Source organism: Oncorhynchus kisutch, linkage group LG28, assembly GCF_002021735.2.
Source record: "Oncorhynchus kisutch isolate 150728-3 linkage group LG28, Okis_V2, whole genome shotgun sequence".
Classification (NCBI taxonomy): Eukaryota; Metazoa; Chordata; class Actinopteri; order Salmoniformes; family Salmonidae; genus Oncorhynchus; species Oncorhynchus kisutch.
Window position 1 is genome coordinate 17583325 of NC_034201.2, and position 25948 is coordinate 17609272.

The 25948-nt window shown below is 43.5% G+C and overlaps 1 protein-coding gene across 7 annotated transcripts in view; it reads left to right on the plus strand.

Annotated features, from left to right (window-relative positions):
• LOC109875619 (connector enhancer of kinase suppressor of ras 2) overlaps nucleotides 1-25948 on the plus strand; it is a 56230-nt gene that overhangs the window by 11904 nt on the left and 18378 nt on the right. For 2 of the 7 annotated variants that reach the window (XM_031808309.1, XM_031808306.1), the window contains exons 3-11: nucleotides 3872-4074; nucleotides 6625-6730; nucleotides 7571-7612; nucleotides 7763-7882; nucleotides 12858-12917; nucleotides 13057-13125; nucleotides 14458-14604; nucleotides 21770-21903; nucleotides 25512-25717. In XM_031808309.1, the coding sequence (XP_031664169.1) occupies nucleotides 3872-4074; nucleotides 6625-6730; nucleotides 7571-7612; nucleotides 7763-7882; nucleotides 12858-12917; nucleotides 13057-13125; nucleotides 14458-14604; nucleotides 21770-21903; nucleotides 25512-25717 (1087 nt within the window). Of the gene's footprint in view, nucleotides 1-3871; nucleotides 4075-6624; nucleotides 6731-7570; nucleotides 7613-7762; nucleotides 7883-12857; nucleotides 12918-13056; nucleotides 13126-14457; nucleotides 14605-21769; nucleotides 21904-25478; nucleotides 25718-25948 lie in introns of all 7 variants that reach the window. The other 5 variants (XM_031808304.1, XM_031808308.1, XM_020467998.2 and 2 more) reach the window with 3 other exon arrangements.

Genomic DNA, 25948 nt, shown 5'->3' on the forward strand with positions numbered 1-25948 from the left:
GGATGGGATATAGAGAGATAGGAGGAGATAGAGAGAGAGAGGAGGGGATAGACAGGGAAAGAGAGGAAGGGATAGAGAGAGAGAGGAGGGAATAGAGAGAGAGAGGGGGGATAGAGAGAGAGGATGGCTAGAGAGAGGGAGAGAGAGGAGGGGATAGAGAGAGAGCGAGAGAGGAGAGAGAGAGAGAGAGAGGAGGGAATAGAGAGAGAGGGGAGGAATAGGGTGAGGAGGGGATAGAGAGAGAGAGAGACAGGGGGGAATAGAGAGAGGAGGGGATAGAGAGAGAGGAGGGGATATAGAGAGATAGGAGGATAATAGAGAGAGAGAGGAGGGGATAGAGAGAGGGAGGGGATAGAGAGGGAGAGGATGGATAGAGAGAGAGAGAGAGAGGAGGGAATAGAGCGAGGAGGGGATAGATAGAGAGAGGAGGATATATAGAGATAGGAGGAGATAGAGAGAGAGAGAGAGGAGGGAATAGAGAGGGAGAGAGGAGGGGATAGAGAGAGAGGAGGAGATAGAGAGAGAGAGAGAGAGAGAGAGAGGAGAGAGAGAGAGAGAGAGAGAGAGAGAGAGAGAGAGGAGGGGATAGAGAGAGAGGAGGGAATACAGAGAGAGGGGATGGAATAGAGCGTGGAGGGGATAGCGAGAGAGAGAGGAGGGGATAGCGAGAGAGAGAGGAGGGAATATAGCGAGAAGGGAATAGATAGAGGAGGGGATAGAAAGAGAGAGAGAGAGAGAGAGGAGGCGATAGAGAGAGTGGAGGGAATGGAGAGAGAGAGAGGAGGATATAGAGAGAGGAGGGTATAGAGAGTAAGCAGTCAGAGGTCACAGATGTTATCTGAAGCCCACTCATCCTCCCTAGCCGTACGGGTAAGCTCGCCTTCACTCCCTAAGCCCCTTATGTAACTCGGATTTGGTTAAGTCAGTCAGTTAGGCACTGTATTAAATATGATTACTCATCGGCCAGCCCCCCTCCAAGAAACCCTCTCATGACAGACGCCCACAGGCCCCCACGTGCAGCGGGGCATTGTGGGTAGCGGGGTAATGAGTATTCTGGTTTCCCCACACATGCGAGGGTGACAGCTGGAGGGGGAGTGGGGGACGGGTCTGATGGGTCACTCGTTCTGTTAGATCCTCGCATGTTTGTCACACATTGAGGCAGGCATAAGCAGGCAGGCTAGACTCCCTGTGAGCCCCTGTCAGTACAACAGGCTTTTTATTTACCACACTTTTAATCCCTTACTTTCTCTGCCTGTATGGAAAGAAACATGTTACAGTGAATTGTGTGTTTATGCCACATTCCTTTCCTTTGAATGAGGGTGAACAGTGTTAACGTGAAAGTGAGTTTAAGGAGCATTTTTATGATTACTGTTGACTTGATCATCTAAACAACATTGTCATACAGTATATTTACAGCTTTTGGGGAAAGTTAGTACTGTCACGACTTCCGCCGGAGTCGGTCCCTCTCCTTGTTCGAGCAGCGTTCAGAGGTCGACGTCAGCGGCCTTCTAGCCATCGCCGATCCACTTTTAATTTTCCATTTGTTATGAAGGCGTCTAGGCTTTTGGCTTGAGGGGGCTAAACACCCTTTTCTCATCTGGACGGACCACTGCAATCTGGAGTGCATCCGGGCAGCGAGGAGACCCTTGCCAGGCAAGGTGGGCCATGTTCTTTACCGTTTTGTTTTCACCCTGTCCTGCAGACCAGGTTCCCAGAACGCTAAGACAGACACACTGTCCCGGATGTATGACACAGAGGAGCGGTCTATGGATCCCACTCCCATACTCCCGGCCTCTTGCCTGGTGGCACCGGTAGTGTGGGAGCTGGACGCGGACATCGAGTGGGCGTTACGTACAGAGCTCACTCCCCTCCAGTGCCCAGCTGGGCGTCTGTACGTTCTTTTTGCTGTCCGCGACTGTTTGATCTATTGGGCCCACACGTCACCCTCCTCTGGTCATTCGGGCATCAGTCGGACAGTGCGCTGTGGGAAGTACTGGTGGTCCACCTTGGCTAAGGACGTGAGGGTTTATGTTTCCTCTTGCTCGGTGTGCGCCCAGTGCAAGGCCTCTAGGCACCTGCCCAGAGGGAAGTTACAACCCCTACCCATTCCACAACGGCCGTGGTCGCACCTGTCGGTGGACTTCCTGACGGATCTTCCTCCCTCACTGGGCAACACCATGATCCTGGTCGTTGTGGAGCGGTTTTCTAAGTCCTGCCGTCTCCTCCCTTTGCCCAGTCTCCCTACGGCCCTAAAGACTGCGGAGGCCCTGTTCACACACGTCTTCCGGCACTACGGGGTGCCTGAAGACATAGTATCTGATCGAGGTCCCCAGTTCACGTCAAGGGTCTGGAGGGCGTTCATGGAACGTCTGGGGGTCTCGGTCAGCCTTACCTCAGGTTTTCACCCCAAGAGTAACAGGCAGGTGGAGAGAGTAAACCAGGATGTGGGTAGGCTTCTGCTGTCTTATTGCCAGGACCGGCCGGGGGAGTGGGCGGCGTTCATACCCTGGGCAGAGATGGCCCAAAACTCCCTCCGCCACTCCTCTACCAACTTCTCCCCCTTCCAGTGCGTACTAGGGTACCAGCCAGTTCTGGCGCCGTGGCATCAGAGTCAGATCGAGGCTCCTGCGGTGGACGATTGGTTTAGGCGCTCGGTGGAGACAAGGGACGCCGCTCATGTGCACCTCCAGAGGGCCGTGAGGCGTCAGAAAGCCAGCGCAGACCGTCACCGCAGTGAGGCCCCGGTGTTAGCACCGGTCTGGCTCTCGACCCGAAACCTGCCCCTGCCCTGCCGGAAGATGGCCCGCAGTTTGTGGGGCCATTCAAAGTCCTGAGGAGAGTGACCGATGTTTGTTACAGTTTACAGCTTCCCCCAGATTACCATATTAACTCCTTGTTCCATGTGTCCCTCCTCAGGCCGTTGGTGGCTGGTCCACTCCAGGAGCCTGAGGTGACAGAGGTTCCTCTGCCCCCTCTGGACATCGAGGGGGCCCCGGCGTATGCAGTCCGATCCATACTGGACTCGAGGCGTCGGGCGAGGGGCCTTTGGGTACCTCGTGGAGTGGGAGGGGTACGGTCCGGAGGAGAGATGCTGGGTGCCGGTGGAGGACGTGTTGGACCCTTCGATGCTGCGGGAGTTCCACCGTCTCCATCCGAATCGCCCTGCGCCTCGCCCTCCGGGTCGTCCCCGAGGCCGGTGTCGGCGCACTGCTGGAGCTGCGCGTCAAGGGGGGGGGGGGGGGTACTGTCACGACTTCAGCCGGAGTTGGTCCCTCTCCTTGTTCGAGCGGTGTTCGGCGGTCGACGTCACTGGCCTTCTAGCCATCACCGATCCTCTTTTCATTTTCCATTTGTTTTGTCTTTATTTTATACACACCTGGTTTTAATTTCCCCCATTACATGTTCATTATTTAACCCTCTGGTTTCCCCCATGTTTGTGTGCGTGTTTGGAACCTTTAATTTTCTCCTTTAGTTGCCTTCACATGTAAAGGATGTGACTTACTGGTTCGTGTGCACTTTGTTCTACACACACTATAGTCGAGATTTTCTTTGGCAAAATGCACTCCATGGCAGTGAACTTCCTGTAATTATGTATTATATTGGCTCTGAAGTTTCTGGAGTTTGTTTTGAATTGATATCGACAGGTTAAAACCAGTTGAGACGCACCATCTCCTCTTCATGAGGGTTCAACAACAGAAATCATCCAAAATCCCAAATAAAACTACAATAACATCCCGGTAATAAATGACAACGAGAGTCAACCAAATCCTCTCTCTCTCTCTCTCTCTCTCTCTCTCTCTCTCTCTCTCTCTCTCTCTCTCTCTCTCTCTCTCTCTCTCTTGCGCTCTCTCTCGCTCTCTCGCTCTCTCAGAACTACGGTCTGGAGACTGAGAATCTGAAGACTCTATCCCACAAGCTGAATGCCTCAGCCAAGAACCTGCAGAACTTCATCACAGGGAGGCGTCGCAGTGGTCACTATGACGGCCGCGCCACCCACAAGCTGCCCAACGACTTTCTCACCTCTGTGGTGGACCTCATCGCTGCAGCCAAGAGCCTGCTGGCATGGCTGGATAGGTGAGATTTGCAAAGAGCTACAATACACACACACACACACGTAATCGCATACATCATTTTTCACTTCAATGTAAAACAAGTAAATCATGCAAATTAATGTTGTTGGTGGCAAGTGATTCTCTTTACTGTGTAATTTATCTCACCTGTGGTAAGTTTCAGGTGCCTACAGGGTAGAAAAGACATTCCACCAGTTTTGAAAAGAGGAAACAGAACATTCTGCTCCATTGCATTTCATTGTAAAGTGCAAGAATATATTTGACAGCATCTGCACTGTACATGCTCAGAGACACACTATCATACACAGACTACTCTCAAAGGTTGTTTTTCAAATCACACAGTCCCCTATGTAATGCACTACTTTTGTCCAGGCCAGTGGCGGTTTTAACATGTGAATCTTGGTGGGGCAAAAAAAAAGTGGGATGCCTGCCAGCAAAGTCACAACACAACACAACACTAAACAATACATTAATTGCACACAAACGGTGGCCACAAACTGTTAGGGCCTGCATAATGCTGTTGTGGTTTCTAATGACAGTTGAGATGTACAAACTATGGCATAAGAGGACGCATAAGAGGCGATCCGTAATTTCGATTAAGACAATAATGAGTGAGAGACGACGGACTAAAAGGAAAGGAGGATACCTAGTCAGTTGTACAACTGAATACTGCAATCTGAATCAGAGAGGTGCGGGGGACTGCCTTAATCGACATCCACGTCTTCAGTGCCAGGGGAACAGTGGGTTAAGTGCCTTTCTCAGGGGCAAAATGACAGATGTTTACCTTGTCAGCTTGGGGATTCGATCCAGCAACCTTTTGGTTACTGGCCCAACGATCTAGGCTACCTGCTGCCACGTAGTCAATATACTTTAACTATTTGTTCAGCATTTTTTAAATGTACAGTGACAGAATTCCGTTCTTTTGCCGTTCTTACATACAAACAGACAATGAAAGCTCTTACAATATTTGATGAATACATTTCTCTTTAACAGGTGATAGGCAAACAAGCACACACCGGCCACGAACGATGTGTTTACAGTACCGCGCTGGTGAAAATTGACCAAATGATTAGGGTGAGGCACATGGGCTACTAACAGCTTACCACACAACATACATTTAGTATTACTCTCTCAGCTACAGTATACATATCTCCCTTATTACATAATTTATGCAGCAGCATACAATACATTTTTGGACTCACCTTGGCTTGTGATTTGCTCACTTAAACATGAAGGTGACGCTGCGGTTTTGTCATCAAACTTTGTCACCAAAGTCTGGCATTCTCTGAATTTATGGTGGGAACTCAGGAAAAGAAAACACACAGCCACTCGATTGAATAGCAGGCTGTTACTTATTGCTTCGCACTACTTGCAGTTAGCTACTAATTCCTTCCAAAAGACTCATTGTTGTATTTGCGATTTCCAACTTGATGTGTAATCTTTATTTCCAATTGCCGATGAGCACCGATACATTTTATCTATAATTTCTCTTCATTATTTCTCTTCATATGACAAGGATTAAAAATAATTTGCCAGTAGATTGTCGACTTGATTCATGATAATAACTGCTAGCTAAGACTTTGAAAGTCCAATCAAAGTTACTGTACATATAACGTGATTTGATGTCATTCTATCTGTGGCCAATGATCTTTTGCCTTCTTGGATGGGCACTTCTAATATAACTCTATAGCAGAAACCAAGGGGCTAAAATTTCAGAGCTCTAACCATAGAATTGGGGGTGACGTACTGTCCCATGAGTGACAGAAAACTGAGCCAATCATGCTGGCTACCCCCACCACCACAGAAAGCACTGAGCTAAGCTGAAACACCTGCATTTTGAAGCTGTCTTACTCAAGAAAATGTATGCAGCTTTATTAACTCAGTTAATTTTTTGTTTATTTACATTGTTTGCAAACTGATATGTCACATGTAAATGCGAAAATAACAAGCAAAACAGGCAAGCCCCACAATTTTTTTTTTGCCCCACCTGACCTAAATGACGAGTCGCCACTGGTCCAGACCCATAGGGTGTCATATGAACATTTACCCATAATTAATTCAGAGGTCAAGGGTCAGTGATGGCTCACTGGGTAGCAGACAGACAGGGTCTGTTTTCGACCACTCAAAAGTCTATGTCCTTACATAATCTCCATGAGCAATCAGCTGACGAACAAAGGATGAGTAAAGCCTTTATGTAAGGGTTGTTTTTGAGAGGTTGGCCATGAGAGCTGTTAAGAGCTGCTGTGTATCCTCCTCAGGTCCTCTGTGAGTTGCTGCCAGACAGTGTGTCTGTGTGTGTGTTTGTGCGTGTGGACCGGCGTGTGGGTGGGTGTATTAAGACTATCATATGCAGTAGACAAACTTGTATGAAAGCTGCATTATTAGTTTGATTCCCTAGACTTGCACTCTAGTTTAAGAACTGAACAACACCAGCTTCATAGATAACTGTCATTGTCATATATAATATGGCACACGATACACACTTCATACTCACTCACATGCATTGTCCACTCAAAGGGATCAGAATGAAGAATGATCTAATGGTTAATTCCAGGTGCTACTTCTTTTTCAGGTCTCCGTTCGCAGCAGTGGCAGACTACTCCATGACAAGAAACAATGTGATTCAGCTGTGTCTAGAGCTCACCACGATTGTACAGCAGGCAAGCCATCAAACACAATCCCATATACAGCTGTACCACTAGCTAGCATTAACCACTGTTGTAACAAACATGTCTCAAAGGCCTTTTTAAATTGAGTTAGTCAACACAGGACCTGTGTTCTCTGCTCTGCTATTGGAAATAACTGTATGTGTCATCACGCCAACTGAGCAAAGACAGCCTCTGGCTACTCAAATGGAGCTTTTCCTTTTGTAAAGAGCATGACAGCCTGCCTGCCTACCATACAGTATGTGTGTATGCTGGGAGGATGTGGATGGGTTTCTCTGTGTTGCTCTAATTCCTACTGCGGGAGCAGAACTGAACTGTTCCAATAGATATAAATAGGGGAAGGCTGTGACTGTATAGAGGCATCCGTCTTCACTAGAGCAGGACAACGTACTGTAGGAGGAGGGCTGCAGGGAGGGAGGGTGAGTTCAGGCCTGGTCCTGCAGGGATTGGCTCGGGTACAGGCTCTACAAGAGGGCCTGGTCCTGCAGGGATTGGCTCGGGTACAGGCTCTACAAGAGGGCCTGGTCCAAGGCTGCAGAGCAGCAGGTAGAACAGCAGAGGTTTCATCCATGTGTGGCTGTCTATGGAGTCTATCTGATGGCCAGGAGATATCGTCTGTAGAGAGAGAGAAGGAGCGGAGAGAGGGACGCATGCCCCCGACAAGGCAGAGTGACTCGTAGCGGACTGTTTGTGTGTGTTTGTGTGAGAGGGGGGCATCAGTGCTGAACTTCTCTGTTCTTTTCATATTGCCACCTTGTTATAACTGGAATAAGCACTTCTCTGACACGTTGTCCTGTGGTAACCTCTGCCTCTGCATCTCCCTCTGTTTGGCAGGACTGTTCTGTGTATGAGACAGAAAATAAGATTCTGCATGTGGTGAGTGGGCCCACTTATTTCCATTCCTTTCAATGCATCCAAACATAATTAGAGTCCCCATAACTCAGTTACTGTCTGGCGACTCATCCCTAATCCATCTAAAATCCCTGTTTTCTCTCTTTCACTACTCTCCATCCTTTCTGTCTACAGTGTAAGACTCTATCTGGAGTGTGTGATCACATCATCTCCCTGTCCTCTGACCCGATGGTGTCCCAGTCAGCCCATTTGGAGGTGGTTCAGCTGGCCAACATCAAGTCCACTGAGGGACTGGTAAGACTCCCCAGATACTCAGACGTACAGACTAGAAGGTCTTGTACTTTTACTTACCTTCTCTCTTTCTCTAACACAACTACAAAACATGCACTCCTACTGGGTGACAGATCACTCTTCTGGGTAATAGATTTAGGAGAGTAACTACTATGTATATACTTAGTATATTTTTCCTGTACAGTACAGTATGTGGATATAAACTGTTATCTAAAACCTGGATGTTTGCCCTAACTTGACCTTACAGTTGAAGTCGGAAGTTTACATACACTTAAGTTGGAGTCAATAAAACTAGTTTTTCAACCACTCCACACATTTCTTGTTAACAAACTATAGTTTTTATTTATTTATTTTATTTTACCTTTATTTAACCAGGTAGGCAAGTTGAGAACAAGTTCTCATTTACAATTGCGACCTGGCCAAGATAAAGCAAAGCAGTTCGACAGATAAAACGACACAGAGTTACACATGGAGTAAAAACAAACATACAGTCAATAATGCAGTATAAACAAGTCTATATACAATGTGAGGTGAGAAGGGAGGTAAAGGCAAAAAAGGCCATGATGGCAAAGTAAATACAATATAGCAAGTAAAATACTGGAATGGTAGTTTTGCAATGGAAGAATGTGCAAAGTAGAAATAAAAAATAATGGGGTGCAAAGGAGCAAAATAAATAAATAAATTAAAATTAAATACAGTTGGGAAAGAGGTAGTTGTTTGGGCTAAATTATAGGTGGGCTATGTACAGGTGCAGTAATCTGTGAGCTGCTCTGACAGTTGGTGCTTAAAGCTAGTGAGGGAGATAAGTGTTTCCAGTTTCAGAGATTTTTGTAGTTCGTTCCAGTCATTGGCAGCAGAGAACTGGAAGGAGAGGCGGCCAAAGAAAGAATTGGTTTTGGGGGTGACTAGAGAGATATACCTGCTGGAGCGTGTGCTACAGGTGGGAGATGCTATGGTGACCAGCGAGCTGAGATAAGGGGGGACTTTACCTAGCAGGGTCTTGTAGATGACATGGAGCCAGTGGGTTTGGCGACGAGTATGAAGCGAGGGCCAGCCAACGAGAGCGTACAGGTCGCAATGGTGGGTAGTATATGGGGCTTTGGTGATAAAACGGATTGCACTGTGATAGACTGCATCCAATTTGTTGAGTAGGGTATTGGAGGCTATTTTGTAAATGACATCGCCAAAGTCGAGGATTGGTAGGATGGTCAGTTTTACAAGGGTATGTTTGGCAGCATGAGTGAAGGATGCTTTGTTGCGAAATAGGAAGCCAATTCTAGATTTAACTTTGGATTGGAGATGTTTGATATGGGTCTGGAAGGAGAGTTTACAGTCTAACCAGACACCTAAGTATTTGTAGTTGTCCACGTATTCTAAGTCAGAGCCGTCCAGAGTAGTGATGTTGGACAGGCGGGTAGGTGCAGGTAGCGATCGGTTGAAGAGCATGCATTTAGTTTTACTTGTATTTAAGAGCAATTGGAGGCCACGGAAGGAGAGTTGTATGGCATTGAAGCTTGCCTGGAGGGTTGTTAACACAGTGTCCAAAGAAGGGCCGGAAGTATACAGAATGGTGTCGTCTGCGTAGAGGTGGATCAGGGACTCACCAGCAGCAAGAGCGACCTCATTGATGTATACAGAGAAGAGAGTCGGTCCAAGAATTGAACCCTGTGGCACCCCCATAGAGACTGCCAGAGGTCCGGACAGCAGACCCTCCGATTTGACACACTGAACTCTATCAGAGAAGTAGTTGGTGAACCAGGCGAGGCAATCATTTGAGAAACCAAGGCTGTCGAGTCTGCCGATGAGGATATGGTGATTGACAGAGTCGAAAGCCTTGGCCAGATCAATGAATACGGCTGCACAGTAATGTTTCTTATCGATGGCGGTTAAGATATCGTTTAGGACCTTGAGCGTGGCTGAGGTGCACCCATGACCAGCTCTGAAACCGGATTGCATAGCAGAGAAGGTATGGTGAGATTCGAAATGGTCGGTAATCTGTTTGTTGACTTGGCTTTCGAAGACCTTAGAAAGGCACGGTAGGATAGATATAGGTCTGTAGCAGTTTGGGTCAAGAGTGTCCCCCCCTTTGAAGAGGGGGATGACCGCAGCTGCTTTCCAATCTTTGGGAATCTCAGACGACACGAAAGAGAGGTTGAACAGGCTAGTAATAGGGGTGGCAACAATTTCGGCAGATAATTTTAGGAAGAAAGGGTCCAGATTGTCTAGCCCGGCTGATTTGTAGGGGTCCAGATTTTGCAGCTCTTTCAGAACATCAGCTGAATGGATTTGGGAGAAGGAGAAATGGGGAAGGCTTGGGCGAGTTGCTGTTGGGGGTGCAGTGCTGTTGTCCGGGGTAGGAGTAGCCAGGTGGAAAGCATGGCCAGCCGTAGAAAAATGCTTATTGAAATTCTCAATTATGGTGGATTTATCAGTGGTGACAGTGTTTCCTATCTTCAGTGCAGTGGGCAGCTGGGAGGAGGTGTTCTTATTCTCCATGGACTTTACAGTGTCCCAGAACTTTTTTGAGTTAGTGTTGCAGGAAGCAAATTTCTGCTTGAAAAAGCTAGCCTTGGCTTTTCTAACTGCCTGTGTATAATGATTTCTAGCTTCCCTGAACAGCTGCATATCACGGGGGCTGTTCGATGCTAATGCAGAACGCCATAGGATGTTTTTGTGAGTTTGGCAAGTCGGTTAGGACATCTACTTTGTGCATGACACAAGTAATTTTTCCAACAATTGTTTACAGATTATTTCACTTATACTTCACCTTATCACAATTGCAGTGGGTCAGAAGTTTACATACACTAAGTTGACTGTGCCTTTAAACAGCTTGAAAAATGCCAGAAGATGATGTCATGGCTTTAGAAGCTTCTGATAGGCAAATTTACATAATTTGAGTCAATTTGAAGTGTACTTGTGGTTGTATTTCAAGGCCTACCTTCATACCCAGTGCCTGTTTGCTTGATGTCATGGGAAAATCTAAAGAAATCAGCCAAGACCTCAGAAAAATAATTGTAGACCAGGTACCACTTTCATCTGTACAAACAATAGTACGCAAGTATAAACACCATGGGACCACGCAGCCGTCATACCGCTCAGGAAGGAGATGCATTCTGTCTCCTAGACATGAACGTACTTTGGTGTGAAAAGTGAAAATCAATCCCAGAACAACAGCAAAGGACCTTGTGAAGATGCTGGAGGAAACAGGTACAAAAGTATGTATATTGTAAGTGTAAGTGTCCATATTTATAATAAAGTAATAGAACACTGAACAAAAACAACAAAGTGAACGAACGAAACTGAAACAGTTCTGTCTGGTGCAGATACAAACACTCAACAGAAAACAATCACCCACAAAACACAGGTGGGAAAAGGCTACCTAAGTATGATTCTCAATCAGAGACAACGAATGACACCTGCCTCTGATTGAGAACCATACCAGGCCAAACACATAAACGCAACATAGAAAAACGAACATAGACTGCCCACCCAACTCATGCTCTGACCATACTAAGACAAAGACACAACAAAAGAACTAAGGTCAGAACGTGACATATATCCACAGTAAAACGAGTCCTATACTGACATAACCTGAAAGGCCGCCCTGCAAGGAAGAAGCCACTGCTCCAAAACTGCCATAAAAAAAAGCCAGACTACGGTTTGCAACTGCACATGGGGACAAAGATTGTACTTTTTGGAGAAATGTCCTGTGGTCTGATGAAACAAAAATAGAACTGTTTGGCCATAATGACCATCGTTATGTTTGAAGGAAAAAGGGGAGGCTTGCAAGCTGAAGAACACCATCCCAACCGTGAAGCATGGGGGTGGCAGCATCATGTTGTGGGGGTGCTTTGCTGCAAGATGGACTGGTGCACTTCACAAAATAGATGGCATCATGAGGAGGTAAAATGATGTGGATATATTGAAGCAACATGTCAAGACATCAGTCACGAAGTTAAAGCTTGGTCGCAAATGGGTCTTCCAAATGGACAATGACCTCATGAATACTTCCAAAGTTGTGGCAAAATGGCTTAAGGACAACAAAGTCAAGGTATTGGAGTGGTCATGACAAAGCCCTGACCTCAATCCCATAGAACATTTGTGGGCAGAACTGAAAAAGCGTGTGCGAGCAAGGAGGCCTACAAACCTAATTCAGTTACAGCAGCTCTGTCAGGAGGAATGGGTCACCCAACTTATTGTGGGAAGCTTGTGGAAGGCTACCCAAAACGTTTGACCCAAGTTAAACAATTTAAAGGCAATGCTACCAAATACTAATTGAGTGTATGTAAACTTCTGACATACTGGGAATGTGATGAAAGAAATAAAAGGTGAAATAAATCATTCTCTCTACTATTATTCTGACATGTCACTTTCTTAAAATAAAGTGGTGATCCTAACTGACCTAAGACAGGGAATTTTTGTAGGATTAAATGTCAGGAATTGTGAAAAACCGAGTTTAAATGTATTTGGTGTATGTACATTTCCGACTTCAACTGTTGATATGACTGTCCTGCTTGGGGCTGTAAACTTTCACCCCCCCACACACACAAATGCACAGAGCCCTCAGAGGGCCACAGAGCACACAGAAGGCAACAGAGCTTTTCACATACAGGACTGTCAATAGAACCTGAACAGAGGAGTGGGCAGAGTGGGTCAAAAATAAACCTCTTATTCTCTTCTCACTCAGACTGAGATGCACTGAATGTGTGTGTGTATGCGCCCGTGTGCGTTTCTGTGTGTCTGTTTGTTATGCACTTACAGCCCCTCTGAGGAAAGGCTTGAACATTTGAGTATGTTTGTCTGTTTGCCTCTCTGAGTGACAGTGTCCGATTGAATATGTACAATATAGTTTCATGGATGTTTTTTGTAACTTTGTACTGTATGCATTTATGTGTTTGTGTTTGTAATGTACTGTGTATGGATGTGCAAACTATTATCAGGCTATGGCTCTAAGCTACCTCTCTCTGTCTCTCTATAGGGCATGTACATCAAATCGACATATGATGGCCTGCATGTCATCACTGGAACTACAGAGGGAGTGAGTATCGATCATGCTCAGTCAGAGGGAGATGTGTCACTCAAGGCGGTGTCACAGTGAATCTCCTAAATGACAGTGAACAGCATCAGGCCCATCAGTGTTTTTATAGCTGTGTGATGTGTCTCTTCCTCTCCATCAGTCTCTGGCTGACCGCTGTAAGAAAATTCATGCAGGCGATGAAGTCATCCAGGTCAATCATCAGACAGTGGTGCGTCTCTCTCTATTTTCGAACCTTTTTTTTAACCTTTATTTAACCAGGAAGAAACGCATTGAGAAGCAGGTTCTTTTTTTCCAGGGTGACCTGACCAAGATAGCAGTAGTAGTCAATACAACATTTAAGATGTTCACCCTTGAAAGGATTCATTCATTCAAGGTTAATACAAACGGGTGCAACTTTCACTGGGGACGGTTGGGACATCCCCATCAACCCCAGTTTTATCATTGGAATGTGACGGTGTGCTTTAGGACCATGCGGATGCCTCTGATCGGTCGGGGTAGGCTGTTTGAAGTGTTCATCTGACTGCATAAAAAGAAAAGTCCAGTCAATATAGAATTTCATCAGAAAAACAATAGTCCAAACCTCATGTCTCTACTATATATGGTTCAAACGTTACAGACAATTTACTCTGAGAATTTAGCATGTTTAGAGTGAATGGAATGTCATCACAGTATGATAAAAAAGCGGTCACTACTCAATAGAATTCTGTGGCGCTGCTCCGTGGCAGAACGGCGCTAACTTCGAAACTCAACTGACACGCTAACTAGTGACTGCAGGTTCATGAGTGAAAACATGGGCTTTTTCTAAATGAAATCTGCTGAATACAATACTTAAAATGAGATTAAATATATATTTATTTACAAAGTTAAGAGATTGAATTTCAATATCCACCCTTTGCGAAAGACAATCTGTTCCAGTTTTCGTAGTGTATTTCTGAGTCTTTCCCTTTAAATCGGCATAGAAACGGCCCCTCTCAACGTAGAGTGATCATCATTTTAGGCAATGAAAGCCAAGGATCTGGAGGTGAAAATGATATCAAGTTGATTTTGATTGGTTCAACCATTTGGAAACACATCCAAATGGTACCACCACACAATGCCTAATATGGAAGAGATACAACCAAGAGTTGCACAGTCTAAACTAGCAACGGTCACAGCAAATTAACATTCTTATTTCATCAACACTGTCAAACACAAGAATATTAAGGTTATAATATTGTAAAGTACAATCTAATGATTCATTCTATGTCATTAATAATGACACAGGGCAAAGAAAACTACATTTTGACATTGATTTTGTAACATCCTACAGAAAACATTTATAACATGCTAACCTTCTCTGGCTGAGAGCGAGCTCTGGTGAAGGTCATGAATTTCTAATATATTTTTTAAATTATCTCCCTTGTCCATCCCCATTTATCTTACATTTACATACTGTTATAGGACTACCATATGATTACTACTATGTTCGTGCGAAATGTTGCCCTATGTGTTTTTCATTATATTTGTGTGTGTGTGTGTGTGTGTTGGCTTGTGGCGCTAGGTGGGCTGGCAGTTGAAGAACTTGGTGAATTCTCTGCGTGGGGACCCCGGGGGTGTTATGCTGACTCTGAAGAAGCGACCACAGAGCACACTGACATCCACCCCAGCACTGCTGAAGAACATGAGATGGAAACCCTTAGCACTGCAAGTATGACAACACATTCACTTTCAACCTCCACACAACTGATGAATGGGTGTGAAATCACAAACTATTCCCTTAATAGTGGTTCTTTATTATTATTATTATTTATTTTTTAAAATTAGATCAGCTTTAGTATTGCAGATAGATTGTGGCTTCTATCAATGTAATTGTCTGCATCATTTCCAATCATTTCCAATTTCCCATATATTTTCCCCCTCATCAATCTACACACAATACCCCATAATGATCAAAAACTGTTCTTTAGAAATTTTTGCAAAAAGAAAATGGTATAAAAAAATAATTTAATATTACATTTACATAAGCATTCAGACCCTTTACTCAGTATTTTGTTGAAGCACCTTTGGCAGCGTTTACAGCCTGGAGTATTCTTGGATATGACGCTACAAGCTTGGCACATCTGTATTTGGGGAGTTTCTCCCATTATTGTCTGCAGATCCTCTCAAGCTCTGTCAGGTTGTATGCGGAGCGTCGCTGCACAGCTATTTTCAGGTCTCTCCAGAGATGTTCGTTCGGATTCAAGTCCGTGCTCTGGCTGGGCCACTCAAGGACATTCAGAGACTTGTCCGGAAGCTACTTCTGCATTGTCTTGGCTGTGTTCTTAGGGTCGTTGTCCCGTTGGAAGGTGACCCTCACCCCAGTCTGAGGTCCTGAGTGCTCTGGAGCAGGTTTTCATCAAAGATCTCTCTGTACTTTGCTCCTTTCATCTATCCCTTGATCCTGACTAGTCCCTGCTAAAACACCCCCCCCCCCCCAGAATGATGCTGCCACCACCATGCTTCACCGTAGGGATGGTGCCAGGTTTCCTCCAGACGTGACACTTGGTATTCAGGCCAAAGAGTTCAATCTTGTTTTCATCAGACCAGAGAATCATGTTTCTCATGGTCTGAGAGTACTTTAGGTGCCTTTTGGCAAACTCCAAGCGGGCTGTCATGTGCCTTTTACTGAAGAGTGGCTTCCGTCTGGCCACTCTACCATAAAGGCCTGATTGGTGGAGTGCTGCAGAGATGGTTGTCCTTCTGCAAGGTTCTCCCATCTCCACAGAGGAACTCTGTTGCTCTGTCAGAGTGACCATTGGGTTCTTGGTCACCTCTCTGACCAAGGCCCATCTCCCACGATTGCTCAGTTTGGCTGGGCGGCCAGCTTTTGAAAGATTCTTAGTGGTTTCAAAATTCTTCCATTTAAGAATGATGGAGGCCACTGTGTTCTTGGGGACCTTCAATGCTGCATAAATGTTTTGGTACCCTTCCCCAGATCTGTGCCTCGACACAATCCTGTCTTGGAGCTCTACGGACAATTTCCTCCGACCTAATGGCTTGGTTTTTCTCTGACATGCACTGTCAGCTGTGGACCTTATATATAGACAGGTGTGTGCCTTTCCAAATCATGTCCAATCAACTGAATTTACCACAGGTGGACTCCAATCAAGTTGTTCGAAACATCTCAAGGATGATCAGTGGTAACAGGATGCACCTGAGCTCAATTTTTAGTCTCATAGAAAAGGGTCTAAATACTCAATTAAATAAGGTATTTCTGTTTAAAAAAATATTTCATACATTTGCAAACATTTCTAAAAACCTGTCTTCACTTTGTCATTATGTGTGTAGATTGATATATATATTTTTAAATCCATTCTAGATTAAGGCAGTGACGTAACAACATATAGAAAAAGTCAAAGGGTCTGAATACTTTCCGAATGCACTGTATATAACATACCATTGGTTTCAAGAATTTTGAATAATCATTTAAATTTTTTAAAAACTCTTATGTTTTAAATCTGGCATTATTTTGTGTATCAGTGCCATGGAATCGGTACATCGAAAATCTCTTCCCAACTATTTTTGAATCTGTATAGCACAGCTGTAAATGTAAATGTTTTGATTCTTATACTATTTTATTCATCACAATTTTCTTTAACAAATGTTGGTCTTTAATGCAGGGCTGACAGACAAGTTCCTTACTTTCTCCCCCTTCATCTTGCCTCTTTCATTTGTGCGGTAATGCTGCAATTAGTTGGTTGTAATTTTGGATAGAGCAGACATAAACATATATGTTTTGTTAGCTGCATGTGTGACATAACTCGAATAGTGCTATTTATGATATCATTTACAAAGATTATACCGTTTGAAAAAATAATGTTTTTTTTATCAATTAGTGTATTTGAGTTTAACCAAAATATTTGTTGTAATATTTGTTCTGTCTTCTCTGGTGGATTAAACTGAAATTGCAACCAACTTTCTTTGGTTTGTTTTAAAAATAGCGATATTTAGGAGATTATTTCGTTTTCAAATAATGTGAAAGTGAGAGGTTGTAATCTGAATAAAGGGGAAAAGGCCATTCTTGAACACGGAGTGAGCCATTTTTACTAATCTGCTATTGAACCAGTTCGGATTTAAGTATAGCTTTTGCATGACTGAAGCCTTTAGTGAGAGGTCTAATGCTTTAATATTTAATAATTTCTGCCCTCCGAATTCAGATTAATTATATAAATTGGCCCGTTTAATTTTGTCTGGCTTGCCGTTCCAAATCAAATTGAATATTTTTTGCTCATAAATTGAAAAACAAGTCGTTTAGGTGTAGGCAGGGCCATAAGCAAATAGGGTAAATGGGATATGACTCGGGGGGGGATTTTTCTACAAATAGGTTAACTGGGATATGACTCGGGGGGGGGGGGATTTTTCTACAAATAGGTTAACTGGGATATGACTCGGGGGGGGATTTTTCTACAAATAAGTTAACTGGGATATGACTCGGGGGGGGGGATTTTTCTACAAATAGGTTAACTGGGATATGACTCGGGGGGGGGATTTTTCTACAAATAGGTTAACTGGGATATGACTCGGGGGGGGGGGATTTTTCTACAAATAGGTTAACTGGGATATGACTCGGGGGGCGATTCTTCTACAAATAGGGTAACTGGGATATGACTCGGGGGGGGGGGATTTTTCTACAAATAGGTTAACTGGGATATGACTCGGGGGGGGGGGGGGATTTTTCTACAAATAGGGTAACTGGGATATGACTCGGGGGCGATTTTTCTACAAATAGGTTAACTGGGATATGACTCGGGGGGGGGATTTTTCTACAAATAGGGTAACTGGGATATGACTCGGGGTGATTTTTCTACAAATAGGGTAACTGGGATATGACTTGGGGGGTGATTTTTCTACAAATAGGGTAACTGGGATATGACTCGGGGTGATTTTTCTACAAATAGACAGATATTTTCCTTTCCACGGTAGCAAGATCTTATTTATTTTTGCTAACTTTCTATTAAAATGTATTGTAGTGAGAACATTTCTTTCTTTCGGGATATGTATACCGAGTATGTCCACTTCCCCGTCAGACCATTTAATTGGTAAACGGCACGGTAATGTAAAAGTGTCATTTTGTTTTTAGATCATATATGTAATATAGTACACTTTATCAAAAGCCTTTTCAAAGTCAGCTATGAATACCAGGCCTGGTTTCCCAGACTTGGCATAGTGTTCTATTGTTTCCAGTATTTACAGTGCATTCGGAAAGTATTCAGACCCCTTCCCCTTTTCCACATTTTGATACGTTACAGCCTTATTCTAAAATGGATTACAGTAAATTGTAGTCACATCAATCTACACACAATACCCCATAATGACAAATGTATAAAATAATTTGAAAAGGAAAGACCTTACTTACATAAGTATTCAGACCCTCTGCATCCAGTTTCCATTGATCATCGTTGAGATGTTTCTAAAACTTGTCTGGAGTCCACATGTGGTAAATTAAATTACTTTGACATGATTTGGAAAGGCACACTCCTGTCTATGTGAGGTCCCACAGTTGACAGTGCATGTCAAAGCAAAAAGCAAGCCATGAGGTCGAAGGAATTTTCCGTAGAGCTCCGAGACAGGATTGTGTCGAGGCACAGATCTGGGGATGGGTACCAAAACATTTCTGCAGCATTGATGGTCCCCAAGAACACAGTGGCCTCGATCATTCTTACATGGAAGAAGAACTGTATACTATCTCCAATGTATTGTTTATGTTAAAGAAAACTGGATTAATAGGATTAATAATATCTGACAGTACCTTTTTAATTCTATGCGCTATGCATTTTGCTAGAATTTTTGTATCACAACACTGAAGTGTAAGGGACCTCCAATTTGTTAAATGGACTGGATCTTTATATTTACCACTTGGGTCCTCTTTCAGTAATAGTGAAATCAGACCTTCTTGTTGAGTATCTGATAATCTACCATTTTTATAGGAGTGGTTAAAACATGCTAATAACGGAGTAAAACCAAAAAGGTTTGATATACTACCTTAACTGGTATGTCATCCAGCCCTTTCCTAGACACAAAGGCTTTAATTGCATCAAGAAGGTCCTCCTTTTTAGTGGTTACTTTATAGTAAATATTGAATAGGGTGGCATTTCACTTGCGCTGAGATGGGAGGAGTGGCGATATTTGAGGTGTGTAAATATTTAAGGCAATTACAACAATGTTGACTGCTAACACTCTGAACATATTGAGCAAACACTGGATGTTTTTTTTACTCTTGTTATACTCGTTACTGTAGCTTATGCTATTTAATCAACCGTAGTTGGTATCATTCCACAGTGGACTAGGACGAGAATATTCCGTGCCCCCAGCAACTCAAAGACCGTCAATGACCTACACAACTTGAGACAACCGCATGCGGTATTATGGGGGTGCCACAGGGTTAAATTCTCGGGCCGACTCTTTTCTATGTATATATCAATGATGTCGCTCTTGCTGCTGGTGATTCTCTTATCCACCTCTACGCAGACGACACCATTCTGTATATCTCTGGCCCTTCTTTGGACACTGTGTTAACAAACCTCCAGACGAGCTTCAATGCCATACAACACTCCTTCCGTGGCCTCCAACTGCTCTTAAATGCAAGTAAAACTAAATGCATGCTCTTCAACCGATTGCTGCCCGCACCCGCCCGCCCTTCTAGCATCACTACTCTGGACGGTTCTGACTTAGAGTATGTGGACAACTACAAATACCTAGGTGTCTGGTTAGACTGTAAACTCTCCTTCCAGACTCACATTAAGCATCTCCAATCCAAAATTAAATCTAGAATCGGCTTCCTATTTCGCAACAAAGCCTCCTTCACTTATGCTGCTAAACATACCCCCTGACTATCCTACCGATCCTTTACTTCGGCGATGTCATTTACAAAATAGCCTCCAACACTCTACTCAGCAAATTGCATGTTGTCTATCACAGTGCCATCCGTTTTGTCACCAAAGCCCCATAAACTACCCACCACTGTGACCTGTATGCTCTCGTTGGCTGGCCCTCGCTTCTTTTTTTGTCACCACACCCAATGGCTTCAGGTCATCTATAAGTCTTTGCTAGGTAAAGCCCCGCCTTATCTCAGCTCACTGGTCACCATAGCAACACCCACCCGTAGCACGCGCTCCAGCAGGTATATTTCACTGGTCACTCCCAAAGCCAACTCCTTCTTTAGCCGCCTTTCCTTCCAGCAAAAATAGCAAAAATCACTGAAGCTGGAGACTTATATCTCCCTCAATAACTTTAAGCATCACCTGTCAGAGCAGTTTACCGATCATTGCACCTGTACATAGCCCATCTGTAAATAGCCCACCCAACTACCTCATCCCCATATTGTTATTTATATTTTTTGCTCCTTTGCACCCCAGTATCTCTACATGCATATCATCTTCTGCACATCTATCACTCCAGTGTTAATTGCTAAATTGTAATTGTTTCGCCACCATGGCCTATTTATTGCCTTACCTCCCTAATCTTACTACATTTGCACACACTGTATATAGATTTTTCTGTTGTGTTATTGACTGTATGTTTGTTTATCCCATGTGTAACTCTGTGTTGTTTGTGTTGCACTGCTTTGCTTTATCTTGGCCAGGTCGCAGTTGTAAATGAGAACTTGTTAAATAAAGGTGAAATATATATTTTTTAAACGATTAAGCCATGGAACACATTGTTTGACCAGTGAGTGGCCAAGTTCTCGTCACACCTACAAATGGTTTATTAATCTAAACCCTTTCACACCCCCGCCAGCCTATGAGCTCATAATTTCTGCTGTGAAAATAACTAAAGTATTTCTGACACACCCAGCACCTATAGCGCTACCACCAGTGATAAGATTGACCATTGCGTTAGGTTTGTTAAAATAGAGCCCTGTGTGTTAGTGAGAGGTGATTTATGTACTGTATACCACTATCTTTTCAGTGGGTTAATGACTGAGAGGGCATGTGAACTTCTGTATGTGCACAGTATGTGCCTGATTGTGCATGGTGAGTATGCAAGCAGGAGAGTGCATTCCATGTTTGTGGGTCTCGTTAAAGCAGTGACGTTTTGTGAATGTGTCTGTCTCTGTGTGTCTGTCTGTCATATTTTACCCCAAACAATTATTTCATATCGGTGTTGTATCTGAACTAGTGCGTAGAGGGAAGCGTATGTGTGGAGATGAGACGGGCATATGTGACTCTATCCCTGTCCCCCTCTGAGTCCCACGCTGGGCTAAGTGCTGTTTCCCTCCCTCCCCCTGGGGCCCTGACCAACTGGAGCGCGTCAGAGCTCTGCCGCCTCCTAATCCCCTCTCATCTCCTCCCCCTTCTCCTTTACCTCTTTTCTGCCTCCTCTCTTCTCCTCTCTGTACCCTCCTCCTCCTCGTTTCATCATACATCCAGATTCAGTTATTGATTTATGCTTTATTAGTCATCAAATGCAAAGGATTAAATCAATTTTCCCTTCCCTAACCCTGCCTCTAGCCATTCTCCAATCGAGAAACAAGACTAGCATTTCCTACATATTGAAGCTTTAAAGGTTTGATTGATTTATTATGAAACGACACATCACAGCAGTATGTCAGAAAACTCACCCTCTCTCCCCCGCTGCAGGTAGCCTGGTGGGTAGGAGCGTTGGGTCAGTAATCGAAAGGTTATCGAATCGCAGAGCCGACAATGTAAAAATCTGTCATTCTGCCCCTGAGCAAGGCAGTTAACCCACTGTTCCCCAGGCGCCGAAGATGTGGATTTCGATTAAGGCATCCCTACGCACCTCTCTGATTTAGAGGGGTTGGGTTACATAAGGAATACACATTTCAGTTGAATGCATTCAGTTGTGCAACTGATTAGGTTTCTCTCTCCTCACAGCCCATCATCCCTCAGAGCCCCAGCAGCAGTGTGGTCACACCCACCAGTACCCTGAGCACCCCTTCCAGGAGGGACAGCTGTGCCCTGCAGGACCTTTTCATCCCCCCGCCCCCCGAGGAACCATACACCCCCAGGTACACACACAAGCTGCCTCACTTTGACATACTGTATGCCTTACTTTAGGGATTACACAGTGTAGTCACTGTTTATACTGTATGCCTTACTTTAGGGATTACACAGTGTAGTCACTGTTTATACTGTATGTTTTACCTGAGGGATTACACAGTGTAGTCACTGTTTATACTGTATTTTTTACCTGAGGGATTACACAGTGTAGTCACTGTTTATACTGGATGTTTTACCTGGGGGATTACACAGTGTAGTCACTGTTTATACTGTATGTTTTACCTGAGGGATTACACAGTGTAGTCACTGTTTATACTGTATGTTTTACCTGAGGGATTACACAGTGTAGTCACTGTTTATACTGTATGTTTTACCTGAGGGATTACACAGTGTAGTCACTGTTTATACTGTATGTTTTACCTGAGGGATTACACAGTGTAGTCACTGTTATACTGTATGTTTTACCTGAGGGATTACACAGTGTAGTCACTGTTTATACTGTATGTTTTACCTGAGGGATTACACAGTGTAGTCACTGTTTATACTGTATGTTTTACCTGAGGGATTACACAGTGTAGTCACTGTTATACTGTATGTTTTACCTGAGGGATTACACAGTGTAGTCACTGTTATACTGTATGTTTTACCTGAGGGATTACACAGTGTAGTCACTGTTTATACTGTATGTTTTACCTGAGGGATTACACAGTGTAGTCACTGTTATACTGTATGTTTTACCTGAGGGATTACACAGTGTAGTCACTGTTATACTGTATGTTTTACCTGAGGGATTACACAGTGTAGTCACTGTTTATACTGTATGTTTTACCTGAGGGATTACACAGTGTAGTCACTGTTATACTGTATGTTTTACCTGAGGGATTACACAGTGTAGTCACTGTTCATACTGTATGTTTTACCTGAGGGATTACACAGTGTAGTCACTGTTATACTGTATGTTTTACCTGAGGGATTACACAGTGTAGTCACTGTTATACTGTATGTTTTACCTGAGGGATTACACAGTGTAGTCACTGTTATACTGTATGTTTTACCTGAGGGATTACACAGTGTAGTCACTGTTATACTGTATGTTTTACCTGAGGGATTACACAGTGTAGTCACTGTTATACTGTATGTTTTACCTGAGGGATTACACAGTGTAGTCACTGTTATACTGTATGTTTTACCTGAGGGATTACACAGTGTAGTCACTGTTATACTGTATGTTTTACCTGAGGGATTACACAGTGTAGTCACTGTTCATACTGTATGTTTTACCTGAGGGATTACACAGTGTAGTCACTGTTATACTGTATGTTTTACCGGAGGGATTACACAGTGTAGTCACTGTTTATACTGTATGTTTTACCTGAGGGATTACACAGTGTAGTCACTGTTTATACTGTATGTTTTACCTGAGGGATTACACAGTGTAGTCACTGTTCATACTGTATGTTTTACCTGAGGGATTACACAGTGTAGTCACTGTTCATACTGTATGTTTTACCTGAGGGATTACACAGTGTAGTCACTGTTTATACTGTATGTTTTACCTGAGGGATTACACAGTGTAGTCACTGTTTATACTGTATGTTTTACCTGAGGGATTACACAGTGTAGTCACTGTTTATACTGTATGTTTTACCTGAGGGATTACACAGTGTAGTCACTGTTTATACTGTATGTTTTACCTGAGGGATTACACAGTGTAGTCACTGTTATACTGTATGTTTTACCTGAGGGATTACACAGTGTAGTCACTGTTATACTGTATGTTTTACCTGAGGGATTACACAGTGTAGTCACTGTTATACTGTATGTTTTACCTGAGGGATTACACAGTGTAGTCACTGTTATACTGTATGTTTTACCTGAGGGATTACACAGTGTAGTCACTGTTTATACTGTATGTTTTACCTGAGGGATTACACAGTGTAGTCACTGTTTATACTGTATGTTTTACCTGAGGGATTACACAGTGTAGTCACTGTTTATACTGTATGTTTTACCTGAGGGATTACACAGTGTAGTCACTGTTTATACTGTATGTTTTACCTGAGGGATTACACAGTGTAGTCACTGTTATACTGTATGTTTTACCTGAGGGATTACACAGTGTAGTCACTGTTATACTGTATGTTTTACCTGAGGGATTACACAGTGTAGTCACTGTTATACTGTATGTTTTACCTGAGGGATTACACAGTGTAGTCACTGTTTATACTGTATGTTTTACCTGAGGGATTACACAGTGTAGTCACTGTTTATACTGTATGTTTTACCTGAGGGATTACACAGTGTAGTCACTGTTTATACTGTATGTTTTACCTGAGGGATTACACAGTGTAGTCACTGTTTATACTGTATGTTTTACCTGAGGGATTACACAGTGTAGTCACTGTTTATACTGTATGTTTTACCTGAGGGATTACACAGTGTAGTCACTGTTATACTGTATGTTTTACCTGAGGGATTACACAGTGTAGTCACTGTTATACTGTATGTTTTACCTGAGGGATTACACAGTGTAGTCACTGTTATACTGTATGTTTTACCTGAGGGATTACACAGTGTAGTCACTGTTTATACTGTATGTTTTACCTGAGGGATTACACAGTGTAGTCACTGTTATACTGTATGTTTTACCTGAGGGATTACACAGTGTAGTCACTGTTTATACTGTATGTTTTACCTGAGGGATTACACAGTGTAGTCACTGTTATACTGTATGTTTTACCTGAGGGATTACACAGTGTAGTCACTGTTTATACTGTATGTTTTACCTGAGGGATTACACAGTGTAGTCACTGTTATACTGTATGTTTTACCTGAGGGATTACACAGTGTAGTCACTGTTATACGGTATGTTTTACCTGAGGGATTACACAGTGTAGTCACTGTTATACTGTATGTTTTACCTGAGGGATTACACAGTGTAGTCACTGTTTATACTGTATGTTTTACCTGAGGGATTACACAGTGTAGTCACTGTTTATACTGTATGTTTTACCTGAGGGATTACACAGTGTAGTCACTGTTTATACTGTATGTTTTACCTGAGGGATTACACAGTGTAGTCACTGTTATACTGTATGTTTTACCTGAGGGATTACACAGTGTAGTCACTGTTATACTGTATGTTTTACCTGAGGGATTACACAGTGTAGTCACTGTTTATACTGTATGTTTTACCTGAGGGATTACACAGTGTAGTCACTGTTTATACTGTATGTTTTACCTGAGGGATTACACAGTGTAGTCACTGTTTATACTGTATGTTTTACCTGAGGGATTACACAGTGTAGTCACTGTTATACTGTATGTTTTACCTGAGGGATTACACAGTGTAGTCACTGTTTATACTGTATGTTTTACCTGAGGGATTACACAGTGTAGTCACTGTATAATGTACTTTGATTATGTTTTATGTTATTATCTGCAGTGAAAAAGTGTAGTGGTTTACCTGTGTAATTACTTCACTCTGTGAATTTAGTCAGTTAATTCCCTTTCGTGGGGGGATTTATGTGCCTTGTAGTATATGACTTTGTTGAAGTTTACCAATGCAGTCGATGCTCCATAGGCGAACAGACTCTCTCCATGATCTGTGCTGCAGAGACGACAAGGGAAATCTATCAGGTGACGACGACCTCCAAACTGACATCCCGGTGGCCAAGGGCTCTGAGTCCCCCAACTCCTTCCTGGACCAGGAGTGTCGCCGACGTTTCCCTCTGGTGGAGGAGGATGCTGTTCTGTACTGCTACGAATACGACCAGAACCACGGGCCTCCACCTGTCCGCAGGGACTGCACCCCCACTTATGGTATGACCCAGTCCAAACCGCATATTTGTATGAGGGATGTCAGTCCCCCATATACTGTATGATATGACCCAGTCCAAGCCTGTTTGTTTGTATGTGGGATGTCTATCCCCCACATATGTTACGACCCAGTCCAAGGCTGTGTGTTTGTATGAGAGATGCAGGTGGTGCACTTCCTATAGATTTGATCACTCTTTTGTTGCTGCGAATATTTTCCTGCAATGCAGGAAATGC